Genomic DNA, 14,957 nt, shown 5'->3' on the forward strand with positions numbered 1-14,957 from the left:
GCAGTGCAGAGGCTAAGTGCTCACTCAAGCATTGCAGAGTCCCAATTGTGAACAATGAGGAGGCAGCTGAGGGGGAGGTGAATGTGTGTCTGTGGGAATAAATTCATACAGTATATATGTAGAAAGTTTGGTATTGTTGTTCCTCAATATGTTAACAGTGAAAAAGAAGCTTTAGAGTGTCTTTCTCACAAGGCCACACATACACACAAGCAGATGTCCATCATTACAAGAATTTGTGCCTCTTTGAATTGGACTGATAAAAACCAGTGCAGTTCCAGTTGACTTTGTTTTTTCCAGACTCATATGAGGTCGAGGTGACCATTAATGTTTGAACACTGAAATTGAATCAGCTAATCTCTGAGTCCAAGAGACAACTGGTCAACATTTGAACAAATCTCTTAAAGGAAAACTGAAGATATCATGTTTAAGAGGACATGTTCTGTGTGACCGGCCTAACGTTGATCTTTGGCCTTTGACCACCCAAATCTAATCCATTTATCTGTGAGTCTAAGTGAACATTTGACTCAAAATTTAAAAGGATGCTCTTCAGGCGTTCTTAAAAAAAGCGTTCGCAAGGAAAAAAATGACTCCCAACAGATGTTCCTGATTTATCACATTCAAAAGAACATGAGGTCACTGTCACCTTGACATTTGACCTTACACCTTCAAAATCTTATCAGATACTTTTTTACTCCAAATGAAGGTTTCTACTAAATTTAAATTAATTTCCTTAAGGTGTGCCTGAGATATTGCATTCACAAGGCACAAAAATTAGGTCACAGCAACCTTGACCTTTAAACTAAGATGACCAAAATCTAACCAGTTCATCCCTATATCAGAGTGAACTTTCTTACCAAATCAGAAGAATTCTCTCAAAATGTACTTGAGCTATTGTCATCACAAAAAATGGGATTGACAGATGGACGGAGAAGCCGAAACAGTAATGAGGCAGGAGGATTTTAACAAATTAATAGCTGAAAACCACCCAACCAAAAATTAATGGCAACATATGCTCAACACACACAGACACAAACTACAGAGACTACTAGGAGCTGCAGACACAAGATCAGTGTAACAAGCATATGATTGACACTTATTGTTTGATATACAGCAACTTACCATCACTGATGCCCTCCCCTTTGATGCTCCTCAGACCACCAGGAATAGGGTTCCCATCCAAGAAGAACTGAATAATCCCATCATCAACAGTAATGATGACGTGTAACCACGTGTTATCCTCTACGAACTTCTCAGCACTGGCCCGGGCCATCTGAGTAATGTTTGATCCTATTACTGTATAGTACAGCATCACTATGACATGAGACTCATTAGTGTGGACCTTCACTCCATAATATAAGGTCCCATTCCTGGTTCCTTTGGAGACTATGAAGCCATCCGTGTCTGGTCTGGGCACTAGCCAAGCAGAGAAGGTGAAATTGCTGACAGCAGCAGGCCCATCTTCGGGTGAGATGGTCCCATAAGCACCGGGGAGCCCAGAGAAAAACCATGTGTCTGTGGCTGAGTGGTGTCTCCTGGCGTGAGGCCTGAGCTCGACCTCATCTGGAAAGGAAGCTAGAAGGAGCAGGTCATCCATCAAAGGAAGGCCTTCTGGGAAGCGGCCAGAAACAATCTCCCAGGCAACGCGCACATCACCAAAAGTACCCTGCTGCCGGAGGATGGTGAAGGAAGTGACATCAGCCATATCATCTTCTGAGAGTACATCTTCGGCTACTTCTTGGTCCAGGTTGCTGTCAGCGATGGCAAAGACGCCAAATGGGTCGTCATTGAAGGGGATGAAAACGGAGGTGTTCAGAGAAGTCTCGGCCAGTCGTCCCCCTTCCCCTGGGTAACCACCTTAGAGAAATTAAAGGCAAGAGTTGAAGGGTCTTCGAAAGACAATTATAAAGAAAATTCACACTCACTTTTGGAATCGCATTTCATGGTACATTTTATCTTGACTATGTCTGACAAATGTATCACTTGAACTCACCTGAGATATTAACCAGACTGAGGATGTAGAACTCATTGAACTCTGGAAGCTTATCTGAGATGGCTTCCAGGATAATAGGCTTAGTCTCTTCCCCTGAAGTGAAGGTGATGTAGCCAGATGTGTTGGTAAACTCCTGGTTTTCCTCCAGGGGAGTCACTGAGTCATTGGCAAACAGCTGCCAGAAGACTGTAACATTACCAAAATGGCCCCTTGCACGCAAGACACTGGGGGAAGAAGAGAAGAGAGAATTGATTTAAAGAATTTAGGTGAAAACTATATAGAAATAGAGTTTTGTGCCTGCATAGGGGCTGTAAAAACATTAATATATATGATTAATGCTCATTCTAATTCACACTCATTCAACTTTTAAATCAGTCACAAAGGAAAAGTGACTTGAGGACATGTTCCTTACTTGAAATTATTGGTCTTGCCCTCTTTCACTGGTTTCTCTGTGGATTCCAGAGAGAAAATTCCATTGGCATCATCATTGGCCTCGATCACCACAGTCGCTGTGTGAGCTCCGTACACGACTGCATCACCTGAGCACACAAACATACCATCAGGTTAGTATAGACCATTATGCATGTATATGAGATAGAGATAGAGAGAGGTAGATGAAGAAATAGTTAGAGAGATAGAGAGAGAGAGTGGCAGAGGTAGATTAAGAGATAGTTATAGACAGAGAGAGGCAGAGTGTGTGAGAGAGAGAGAGAGAGAGAGTTAGAATTAGAAAGGGAGAGATGGGTTGGTAGGCAGGTAGGTAGACAAGCAGGCAGAAAGGTTAGTTGGTAGGGTGATAGGTAGACAGGCTGGTTGTAGTTCAGAGCTTTAAAACAGCCGTTTTTAACTAAACAGGAATGTTTAACTGAAAAAAGGCAACAACCGCTTACAGGCACATACTTCAAGTTGCCAGACGACCAGTCCACTGTAACAAGCATTCAGATCCACTCAAAATCAAACAGACAAGGTAAAGGGTGTCAAGATCCCAGTGTCCATTTGACTGACTCCTAACATGAGGGTTATTGACTTTTAACACAATCCCTGTATAAAGGACAATCCACTGGCATAAACCAGGGGCTAACCCTTACTCCACTCTGCTCTGTGTCAATCAGTAAACAGAGAGAGGCCGGTGGAGTGGCCGGGCTTTGTGTCTTAGAAAGTCTGGAGTCTGGTAATTAAGGTCCTGTTGGGGCCCAGCGGTCTTTCATTCCCATCCCTGACACACAATGCTGGGATTAAGGAGAGCTTTCAGCGTGACCGCGGACAGTGCTAAATAACCCAGCTACATCCTTCTGTACATACACAGCTGGCATGAAGACAAGAGGAAGTTTAACAGGGGAGAAGTGGGTGATTGAGATGAAGTGTTTTTTCTATGAAATACCTTGAAAAATCGGTTTTTATCCTTAAGGGAATCAAGATTACATTACTTGACGTCCACTTTATAACCTGACATTGGTAGTGAGCACCAATTCAAAGATGACATCCTTATACTTCACAGTTCACCTCCGTGTTGACCCCTTGTGTAAAACGAGGCTCACCAGTGGCGTTGTAGAGAACAATGAAGAAGGGCTCATCTGTCTCTGGTGTGTTGTCGTCCTCCACGGCCACAGAAATGTTCTTCACCCATTCGCCCAAGTCAAACACCAGCAACGTTTCGTTACTCAGCGCGGTGATGTCACCTGGAGACGCGCTGCCGTACTCCACTCTGTACATCACGGTGGTAACAAAGTCCGCCCGCCCTGCCCTCAGAACGGTGAAGTTGGCGATCCCTCCTTCCTGGAGCCGCACGACAACAGGTTCTAAATTGAGATGGGAAGAAACAGGGAAGACAGGCTGTTGAAGTAATACATGAATAAATTATTGCATCCCTCATATATAGTGAAATCCTTACCAGAAAAGTAAATGGGGTCATCATTCTTATTAATCTGTAAAGTGGCATTGAGTAGGTTCCCAAGTCTTGCTCCACCTGTGGCATTTAACAGTGTGATGGTGAAATTCTCCATCTCCTCTGGAATCTTTAATAAAAAACAAATACAACAAAATTAAATAAGGATGTATGCAAATAAAGAAACAACGTAGTTCAAAGCATTTCGTTTTTATATTTACCTCATCAGGGACAGAGTAGAGAGTAAGATTTTTCAGGTACTCTCCCTCCTCGAAGGTGATGTATCCCTGGAGGGGGCTGACATCTCCAGACAGGGATGGCTCCAGGACCCACGACACTGACACCTCTCCGAAATGACCCCTGTTCCTCACTACCGGGTATACAGCTGAAAGAGAATCGATCAATAGATCTGATAAGATACTGGACCATTCTTAATGTCATTAACTCTTTTATATGCACATTTTGCCTCTTGTTGAATCTACCATTTTGGCATTGAACATAACATTAAAATCTATTTCTCTGCCTAAGTTTGCAACTTCAAGAAAGGTTTTTAGCTGCCTTGTTCACAATAAGTAAAGCAACACTGGTGATGAATCAATTCAGCCTGAGAAGATGCTCTAAGGAGGAGATTGATCACTAGGCATACAAATACTTTACTTATGCGGACACAAACAGGTTAAAGAATCATCATTTATGTATATAAATGTTCTGTGGTTTACTGAAGAACTGCTACTTCCACGTACCCCTGTGCGTCTCGTTCTCCTTGCTCTCATTGATGGCCACCGTCAGTCCTGATTGGATGAACTCAATGACCCCAAAGGGGTCGTCGTTCTTCCGCACTGTGATGTTGACCTCCCTGTGGTTGCCTAGGCGACTGGGTGGAGTGCTGTGGCTACTGAGAACCACGGAAAAAGTCTCGTCCAGCTGTAGGCACACACACAAACACACATGCAGGTTTAAAGTAATCTTACAGACACATTTCAGCAGCAGTATGTAGAACAGATGTTATTTGTGAAACACCAAATGAAAACAGAATTATTCTGCCTCATTTAAAGAGACGTACATGTTCAATTCCTGATTCATAGGAAACTTGACTCCAGAAGGATTTAGTTTGTAGTGAGGACATAAGTATTACATCCCCACAAAAGCTCAACAAAGTATTAACCGTGCTCTTACCTCGGGCACTCCATCAGGCCTTGCCACTAGTGCCACCACCACCTCTCTCTCGCCTGGTTTAAACTCCAGGATGCCCGTGGCACCATAGAATTCAGTGTTGCCTGAAGGCATCACAGCATATCGCACCAGTTGTTTCAGAAGCTGTCCCTGGGCTCTGACCACATGCAGCTCCACAGCCTCACCTTCCTGGGAAGATATAATAGCAATATTCTGGGATTTTGATGCACATGATTATCACTTTTGTATTATAGCTGGATAATACTTCAATGTTTGACTTACATTAATGACCCATGGACCTCTGGAGAACGGGGAGAACTCAAAGACTCCTCCAGGGTCATCATTCTCCATAATGACAATCTCTCTGCTGGTGAAGCCGGCTTTCAGGATCTGATTCTCAACATTACTCCTGAGACAAATACACACACATATACACAGTATTAGATAGTGACAGCACGTTGCCATGAATATAAATCTGCATAAAATGTAGAGCATTGTGAAGATGCTTTTAGACACGACAGATAATTGTCACCTTGTTTTAGCAGATGAAAGCACGTCAAAATAAACCTCTCTAATGCATTCCTCGTTTCATCTGATCCTCATTCCATATCCTGACGTCCTGCTGTTTAGACATCTTTTAATAACAATGTCAATCATCTGCATGCCTGCATCTTTACTGCTCCACAGGGATTTGTGTGTGGTGTATGTGTGTAAGAAAATTGGAGCCAAACGAGTGTCACATGACGGGTAAATTAGAGACAAAGACACAACAGAATGAAGCACTCCAAACAAACAGTCACAGCCGAGGCGCTGCATGCATACAAACCCTGACATCTTTAAAAAGGGCAACACAATAAAGCCTGGTTAATTTAGAGCAAAACAAATAGAGAAGACTCTTTATTTACGCCCAACACCCACCCTCTTTTGAATTCTCTTTTTTAATCACACCATCGCAGGAACCTCCACACCACCCCATCCCAGACCCCCCTTCATCTCGTCAACCAAAGACCCCAGAAATCCTGAAGTAGGCCCTTCTGTGGAAAACAAAGTCCCGATTCACGCCACACAAAAGGTCCAGGTTCACCCAACTCCACACTTACCCGAAGTACACGATAAAGCGTGCAGTCTCCACCCTGCAGGGAAGGAATGGGAGGGAGATGCCGTTCTCATCAGAACTAAGACTAACAGATGAACCCATCAACCAAACTGCTGACACAAACACATAGCATATCTCCAGAAAACCAAAAGGGGGGATGGGATTAGACCCCCTCAGCCTTCTAAATCTCACTGGACTCATGTGATGAATTAGCTCCAAAACATTTCACACCTTTCACCTTGAAACATTATTGGATTATAAGAGAAGGGCTTCATATCCCTACCTATCCAGAGTTAGGAGTAAGGTCTCGTTCACTTCTGGAATATTGTCAGCCATGATGGTGAGGTTGATGGAGGCATCGCTCTGCCCAGAGAGGAAGACCACAGAGCCACTCAGAGGCTGCAGGTCATCAGTGGTTACATCTTCGCGATTGGCCCCGTTTGGCTGGAGACTCCAGAACACGACAGCCTGACCGTCTGTACCATCACGTCGCAGAGGGAGGCTCACCTGCACCAAAAGGTTATAAGTATCAGCCTCTTATATATAAGAACATACAGTATGACAAGTGATTGACGATAGCATAATTTTAACAAAAATTAAGGGACATTCAAGGTTGTCAGTATTATTTCCATAATATGCTGTTTTACACAACACTGAAGTCTGCAAGTCAACAGACACAAGCGTCACAGTGGTCATATCTTACTGTGCTGGTGTTGCTCTCCTCTGGTTCATAAACCACCACTGTGGTGTTACTCGTAAAGCCGATTTCCCCGTTAGCAATGTCAGGCGTGACAGTTAAGGTCAGGTTAAGAGGTCCCCCAAACCTTGGGCTGTTTGAAGGAATCGGGGGGTTGATGTCGACGAGTTCCAGAGTATTTAACTAGAAGGAAAATAGAAAACACATTTCAACTGATAGACGGATGGAACAGGAGAACTGAGGGATGCATATTTTGGAGAGGAGCTTTGAAAACAAAAGCATGATTCTGTAATATTCAATTAATAAAAGATACACATCTATCTTCACAATCTGCTCATTTCTTTTCTCTCTCCTTTTATGCTTGTGCATGTAAATGTTAAAAGCTCAAAGTGTGTATGTGGTGTGATTGCGGTTTTACAGAATGTGAAGACGGCTTCTTGTACTTTTTTTGCCTGCTTTACAGGCTTGGTGATGTTGTTAGTCTTGAGAGTTGGACCCATCCCATAGCAGCATGCCATATTTGAGTGCCAGTGTCAAACCATTCACACATGCAAATGAGCCACTTAAACCTTGGATGCCACTGATTTGGCCAGAAGTGAAAAAAAAAAGGCAGAAAGAGCAAATTTCTGGACATGCAAGCAAGGTGTTGCCTGAATAACAATGTATAAAAACAAAGTGTCACAAAAACTGTGGAATGAAAACTCCAAGATATTTGCAGCCTTGTCACCTGTATTAAAAAATGAGCTCCGTTCTGCAGAAAGGCATCGTTCCTGATCGGCAGTGTGACGTGAACCGTCCGCTCACGCTGAAACACCACATGAACAGATCTGCTGACGTTCAGAATCTGGTCACGAGCCAGTGATGGGTCTATTGGACCTGCAGGAATGTAGAGGGCGGTGAGGGTCAGCGACACGTCACCTAGGGTTCCGCCATCTCGGAGGAAACTCAGTGAGAGGAAGCGGCCCGTGGGTTGGCTCTGGATGCTTTGCTCTTTTGCAGGGTCGAACCGAAAAAGCCCGTAGACATCGTCGCTGTCTTGGATGTAGAAGACCATCTGGGTGAAGAGCAGAAGTAGAGAAGGGAAATGTAACATTTTGTCGGATGAGGGAATGATGAAAATACATTTTCAGATGCTGAAGGAAATACAAATCTTGGCAAGGCTGTAGCAATATTTCTTAATTATTATGGTGAACCTGAGACTATGAATTCGATTTTAGCTCACGACCTGTGCCCCCTCCACTGCAAAATAAGAGAACAACTTATTTAGCTGAAATGAGACCTTCCACATTAAAAGTGACTTTAAACTATCCTAAAAACATAAACATATAAGAACGACACAAACCACATCAGACCATTAATACAACATTATTAAAGTAATGAATAAAAAGCTTTATTTCCTGTCCAGGCTTGAGTTAAAGTTAATAATTGACATTTTAAAATAGTAATTTTCTAGTGGAGTACAATTAGTCATATGCCCTTTGGTTTGGAGGTGATTTCACAAGTTCGACACTCCGGCTTTAGCTGCACTGCACTCTGGGCCGTGCACAGCCGTGCAGCGAGGAGCGAGCTGACTGATCTTCAAGCTGTGAGGGGGTGATTGCAATGACGCTCAGATTTACAATTAAGTGACTTTTTAGGGCCTTTGATGTGTATCCTGTTTTTGTGTTGCAGAGACTGCGTCGCGGGTCATAAGGAGAAGAAGAAAGGAGAGAGGTGAAGAACAGAGAGAGGAAAGAAAACAAGTGAGACTGAGAGTAGTAAAACAGAGGCTTGAGCTAACTTTAGAGAGGCATCCTCTTTAATTAACTCCGCTAAGACTGCATGAGGAGTTTTCATGAGCATTTTAACTGGGGGTCATTCATTTTCCTGAAGCCTACACTTGTCTGATGCATTGCCCGGCACATACGCAACAGGTGATTTACAGCTAAGTGTAGCGTGTATATGTTTATGAGTGTGCGTGCCTACACATGTTTGTCTGTATGTATGTATCACTTACAACATTTACAACAATTTACATTGATTAACTTGAGTGATAGTCTTCAGGGAATTTCTGCTGAGCCACTTCGCTGGCTCTGCACAGATGGCAAACAGACCCTGTAGCCTCACTACCTGAGGTGTTGATCTGCTGTGTGAGTTTCTGATGCGACCAAAGCCACGTCTGCAAGCGTCTCATCTCAGGCCTTGAACATAAACGAGACTTAGATCTGCCCACTGCTTTCACACATAGCCAAGAGGCTTGGACGAAGATGGAAGCAATAAAAATGTGTCACCACTTCACCCACTATTTCTAAAAAAAAAAACACAAAAAAACACACACAGACACCACACACAGAGTGCGCTTGCTGTGTCTGCTTTGTTTTGATTCAGCCACATTAAGGGAACACCCACGGAGCAAAGTGACACATTAAGAGAGGGTGACTTGTGGAATTTGCCAAGTTTGCACTGTACCTTACATTAGGTCACACGCAAGAACACACCCGCATACATACATGCACACAAACACACATGCAGAACAGATGCACAACATCTGGAGCATATATGCTCCCTAACAAGTGCAGACTTTTTTCTCTCTGTCATCAACCCATAGCAACAAGGAGCAACAACAAATAAATAAATTGACTTTAACTACTGGCTTATAAAAGATCTCCTATAAACTGACCTCCATGGGTTCGTCGATCTCTGCATTTCCAGTGACAGTATTCGGCAGCAGTCTGAGAATGAAGGCCTCTGCTTCCTCAGGTTGATCATCTGTCACAATGTTTATTGGAATCACAGCGGTCACCTGACCGGCAGCGAACTTCACCGTCCCCGCCACAGGCGTCAAGTCGTCTGACACCGGGGAACTATCACTGGAGTTTCTGCTGATGGACCAGTTAGCAGACACGGCCCCGTAGCTGCCTCCATTTCTTACAATAGTGATGCCATCAAATCTGAGGGAGAAAAATCTTATATTTAGAGAGTATACCCTAGACATAATGGAAACCATCCACCTGTATTTACTGTGTCATCTCAGTTTCCTTATATTCATAAACTATCTACCTCTGTGTCAGATCTTCATTGATGCTGATTGGCTGAATGACTGCGCTGCTGCTGATTGACAGGACGCCATGAGGCTTATCATTGGGTTCGATGGTGACCAGCACAGCATTAGGTGATATGAGCACTGCATCTCCTCTAATGGTGTCCTCCAGCAGGACCAGGTGGAAGGATTCTGCGATCTCTGGCACTACGTCGTCACTGATGTTAAACAGAAGACTCGTCTTGTAGACAAACGGAGGAAACGTGACCGTGCTGACTGGCTGCAGGTCAACGAAATCCACAGCTGGCGTGGCGCTGCCCAGCCCTTCACCGCTCACCACCATGTAATCAACAGAGACCTAAAGACAGTACAGACCAGATGTTTTGTATTAATTGACCTCATGCGTACTATTTTCTTTGTATCAATATACTATGTATGTATATTTAATTCAAGATATTTTTTTCGAGAGCATGGTCTTTCAGTTTGAGAGCTGGACTCTGATTTCATGTTCAGATTTTGTTGTGCTCGCACTCAAATAGCCCCACTTATTCTCAAACTGTGCGCTTGCACTCAGATTATGTTGTTGCTTGGACAGATGTTGTAGCTTGGACAGATTTCCTGCGCCCCAGCTCTTCTCCTCGCTCTTTTCTGTTTGGTTGGAGATTTTTCTTCTTCCAAGAGCAGAAGCAAAGGAGATATAAGAGATCAGACATTTTACATGTGCACAGAGGCAGTGTGAGTCAGAGGAGAGGAGCTGAACCTGGAGGGCAAGAAATATGTCCAAGCACTAGAAATTCAGAGTGCAAGCACACAGTTTGAGCATAAGCACAGCAAATTAAAGAACTAGAAAGGTTTACATGAGTAAGAGCGCAGGGTTTTGAGTGTGAGCATTACAGAATCTGAACCTGAAATCAATAAGTCCTGCTCTAAAACTAAAAGAACACGCTCTTGAATAAAGACCACAAGATTAAAACATACATATAGCATACTGTATATAATTAAAGTGGTTGTGTCATATTCTGTCTAGTTAAACATATAACTGGATTGATAAAAAGGAACCTCAGAGTCGACAGAGCCAACAAGTGGCCCGTCTTCAGTCAATCGACCCCGGGTCACATTGATGGCGATGACGCCAGCTGACTCAGGCACTGCCATGATGGAGTGGGAGAACCGCAGGGGGCTGTCATTACGCCGGATTCTCAGCTGGACACTGCTGGCGTTGGGCCTGAGGAGGGCTCCACCTGCCACCCCCGTTAGTCTGACAGAAAATACCTCATCGTCCTCTGGGATCTGGTCCACAGAGAAAGAGAAGCACATTCATGTACAGTTGTTTCTTGTAGTCAGCTGTTTAAAAACTCTGAATATGAAACTTTACAGAAGATGAGTGACAGAAACTCCTCATGCTGTGATTTATTGATTTTGAAAATAATGTGACTTTTAAGTTTTAATGAAACCAAGATGTGAAGCAGATGTGGCCTTAAGTCTTAAGGAATCTATAATAATGTTGATCTTAAACTCAACACTATTTAATCAATGCACTTTGAATGATAGCTGAATGTGAATGGCATTTAATTTGGAATTAATACTTTAATTTCAATCTCTTCACATTTGCTCTATTTGTCATTGTTCCATGTTTTCGCAATCACATAATCAAACTGCAAAGTCTATGGAGAGACACATGGAAACTATTTAATCCATGTATACGTGACATGTGAGTGTTTTTAATGAAGAGCCTGTTTAATACCTGGTCATCCTGAATGAGGATACTGAAGTTCACTACAGCCTGTCCTACAGGGATGGTGATGGTGCCTCTGTCTGGACTCAGATCCTCATTGGCCGGGTTGGGACCTTCAGAGATCTGAAACAGAGCAGTCACAAGCCTCTTTCAAACCCAGATCCTGCTATAGTGTATTACTGTGAAAAAAGGATCCTGCATTATGCTGCTTTGTTAATACTGAACCCAGTGTGTGTTTTTAAATAGCATGTCTGCGTCTTTCCCTTTAACAAAGCCATTGATTCGGTTCTTTCACTACCTCTGCTGCCAGCTTAAAGGTGGAACAACAATGCCCCCCAATTACGTATTCGTATTTCATACAGAACAGCGAGGCGGAATAAAAGCAAAACATTTCAGCCTTGAACAGACTGTATAAAAGGGGCAACATGGCACGCCGATGTAATACACTTAAGATTTGTATTCATCATTCATACCCTGTATATAAATAATTGAGTTATCTACAATTAAATTACATGTAATCAAATAATTACATTTGGGTCTAAATTATCAAAACTCAAAAACATTTGCTGTGTTTTTCTTTTTTTTGTGAATTGTGCTCTCACCTCATAGTTCACGGTCACAGTCCCATATGTTCCCTTCTCTCTAATTAGCGTGAAAGGCACATAATGGTTCCTTCTTCTGGGTTCATCAACTACGATCTCTTCAGTCTGAGAGGAAGAGAGGAAAAGAGACATGACACATGAAAGAACAAACACAATCAGTTCAATTTATTCAATCGTATGAAGTTTCTCATTCAGAATTAGAATCAACTGAAGCAAAACGTACATTTGTGTTTAAATGGGTCATATGCAGAGTGAATGTTTTGAAAATGCTGCATATTTAAAAAATACTGAATAAACAGTATAAAATAATCTTCTAAAATCATTGTGTTTCAATTGATAAAGTCTGTTTTTTATATCGTACACAACATTGTGAATAAAAGGTCATGCTAATAAAAAGACGGAGACAAAGTAAAGTGACATGAGCAGGGGTAAAGCTGTACCCTGCTTCAGGAAATTGAATTCACACTGAATCGAAACATTGATTCTACAACAACACAGTGGAAGCCAAAAAGCACATTATGTATTTGGGAGTCATTTGGAAGCTATTACAGTTTTGAAATTGAATTCCCTCTTGTCCCTCCCCTGAGGCCAGCAGCCCTCTTATTGATTGTAAGCAAGACAAATCATTATAGAGCATATTAGACCATCTGGGGTGGTAGGACAAACAGTTCCCAGCATAGCTAAGCCGCCGTGGAAACAATATAAACTCCCACTGATAAGTTAATCCAGCGACTGTTGTGGTTTAATTGGCCCTGGAAACCCACAACCACTAGATGCTCACTTCACCCACATCCACAATACTGGCATAATTGACCCTGTCTCTGCAGGAGAGGGTCTAAATTACAGTCCTCCAAACTACTTACTAACATGGGATCTAGGTTCATTAATATAGTCACAAATGGATGCTCATAGTACAAGGGAAGTCGAAGCAGTCGACCAATGCGACATCTACAGTTGCAAATGTATCAACTGTGATGTGTTTTAAAACTAAAGCAGAATAGTGTGGATCCAAAGACAAACGTTGATGAGGTTTCAGTAATGGAGAATAAATTAAGCAAAACTTAAATAAAGACAGTTAAGGAGCCTGTTACCACTTCTCCGCTCCATCATTTCTGTTTGCACTGACATAATTCTTCTGAAAGCTAAAAAATACTTGTAAGTAATACAATGCAAATAATCATCATCCTTCTTATTTGTCTTTTCTTTGTTTGCATTTCAGTAGCCAGTCAGCCTCTCTCAACATTATTGTGATTAATAGGCTGCAACACTTGATGACAGGTACAATTGAAGATATTATTTTCATTACAACAACCAGTCTTACAGAGCTCAAATGTGATGTTTAGGGTTTATAACTTTGTTTAGATAAGTGCTATACAAATACAGTTATTATTATGTGGCTGCCTGAGGTGATTGTGACAGATGAGTGAAAGCATCAGTCGCAGCAGGTTAATTTAAAGTATCACAGAAAATAGTGCAGCATGTAAGTGACCCCCCCCCCCCCCCCCCCTCAAATATATGACCTTTGGGATAATGGGGGTCACATGCCTCAATGCATCTTGGGTGCATTCACACCTGTACTTTGAGCTGTCCCCTTGTGATTGGATCACCAAGATGGATTTTACCTGAAGGTCTGAAAAGGGCAGTAGTAACATACTGACACCACGACACTAAGTATGATAAACCGATGTAGATTTAATTAATCATGGATTGAAGTGCAAAAGGCTGTGATGGATGACAACGGAGAAAGAACAGATGGAGACAAGATGCAGGCAAAAGGGGTTCCTTACTGAATTGAAGGCAATTATTCCGAAGGCATTGTCGTTGGACAGGATGGTGATGGTTGCCTTGTTTGGCGTCCCCAGTGTCACGCCATTGGACGAACTCTGGAAAGTGGGGAAAAACTGAAATAGTTACACAAACTGCAGGCTAAATACACACTACAGTACACACTTTAAGCTTCCCTGTCACTCATGTTCCTGTGAAGAAATGCCAGCCTCATTCATTCACGGACTTCACTTCATTCCTGTGCTCCCACTGAGAGACCCAGGTGAGTAGGCACAAAGGCAGGAAGCGCTGGTCTTAGCCCACTTGATCTGTAAGGTTAGCTCACAGCATGACCCCTCTTCAGGACTTGCGCTGTGCTCTGTGATTTGGCATCAAGACATAACAAACCTCAGTGTTTTTTAAAATCACAACAACTTCACAGGGCTTCCGACAGGTTTTTAACTAAACAAACAAAAAAACAAAAGAACCACAACATGTGATCTGTGAAAGGAGGCTTTTCCTTTTTCTGAGCCCTGTTAAAGAGACCGACCGCAGCCTTGTTATTTGGTGCAACTCTCCGAGGTTTCCATTAGAGAGCTTACCAATGTTTTCGCAAGCATCTCATGGACCAACTCTGCTGACCACCGTGTCTGAGTGCACGCACTTCCACCGAATCTCCCAAAATCAAGCATTCAATGATGTGATGGAAAATAATCCTCTGTGAGTGTGTGATTTCTCTCAGTCACACAGTCTAGTTGAAAGCCCTTTGTAAAACCACTGTGTTAAGGTGAGAGGAGGCGAAGCATAAAATGAAAAGCTGTATGAGAACTTTCTTTCCACTGCTCAGCTCTGGTCAACTCACAGACACAGAATCCACTCACTTTCATTATGCCAAGCCACTGGCCGAGCAAGTACTATGAAAACACACAGGGCTCAGGAGGTAGAGAGGGTCGTCCACTAACCAGAAGGTTGGTGGTTTGATCCCCAGCTCCTCCA

General features: G+C 42.8%; 1 protein-coding gene across 3 annotated transcripts in view; it reads right to left on the reverse strand.

The window, feature by feature from the left end:
• adgrv1 (adhesion G protein-coupled receptor V1) overlaps nucleotides 1–14,957 on the reverse strand; it is a 113,552-nt gene that overhangs the window by 82,401 nt on the left and 16,194 nt on the right. For all 3 annotated transcript variants that reach the window (XM_069523935.1, XM_020093939.2, XM_069523933.1), the window contains exons 4-21: nucleotides 13,985–14,080; nucleotides 12,198–12,302; nucleotides 11,605–11,718; nucleotides 10,920–11,150; nucleotides 9,881–10,218; nucleotides 9,501–9,771; nucleotides 7,569–7,895; nucleotides 6,848–7,024; nucleotides 6,428–6,651; nucleotides 5,331–5,457; nucleotides 5,052–5,237; nucleotides 4,619–4,799; nucleotides 4,097–4,260; nucleotides 3,882–4,005; nucleotides 3,529–3,789; nucleotides 2,403–2,529; nucleotides 1,991–2,214; nucleotides 1,120–1,854 (exon numbers count right to left, since the gene is read on the reverse strand). In XM_069523935.1, coding sequence (XP_069380036.1) covers nucleotides 1,120–1,854; nucleotides 1,991–2,214; nucleotides 2,403–2,529; nucleotides 3,529–3,789; nucleotides 3,882–4,005; nucleotides 4,097–4,260; nucleotides 4,619–4,799; nucleotides 5,052–5,237; nucleotides 5,331–5,457; nucleotides 6,428–6,651; nucleotides 6,848–7,024; nucleotides 7,569–7,895; nucleotides 9,501–9,771; nucleotides 9,881–10,218; nucleotides 10,920–11,150; nucleotides 11,605–11,718; nucleotides 12,198–12,302; nucleotides 13,985–14,080 — 4,012 coding nt within the window. The remainder of the gene's footprint in view (nucleotides 1–1,119; nucleotides 1,855–1,990; nucleotides 2,215–2,402; nucleotides 2,530–3,528; nucleotides 3,790–3,881; nucleotides 4,006–4,096; nucleotides 4,261–4,618; nucleotides 4,800–5,051; nucleotides 5,238–5,330; nucleotides 5,458–6,427; nucleotides 6,652–6,847; nucleotides 7,025–7,568; nucleotides 7,896–9,500; nucleotides 9,772–9,880; nucleotides 10,219–10,919; nucleotides 11,151–11,604; nucleotides 11,719–12,197; nucleotides 12,303–13,984; nucleotides 14,081–14,957) is intronic.

This window comes from Paralichthys olivaceus, chromosome 4, assembly GCF_024713975.1.
Source record: "Paralichthys olivaceus isolate ysfri-2021 chromosome 4, ASM2471397v2, whole genome shotgun sequence".
Taxonomy (NCBI): domain Eukaryota; kingdom Metazoa; phylum Chordata; class Actinopteri; order Pleuronectiformes; family Paralichthyidae; genus Paralichthys; species Paralichthys olivaceus.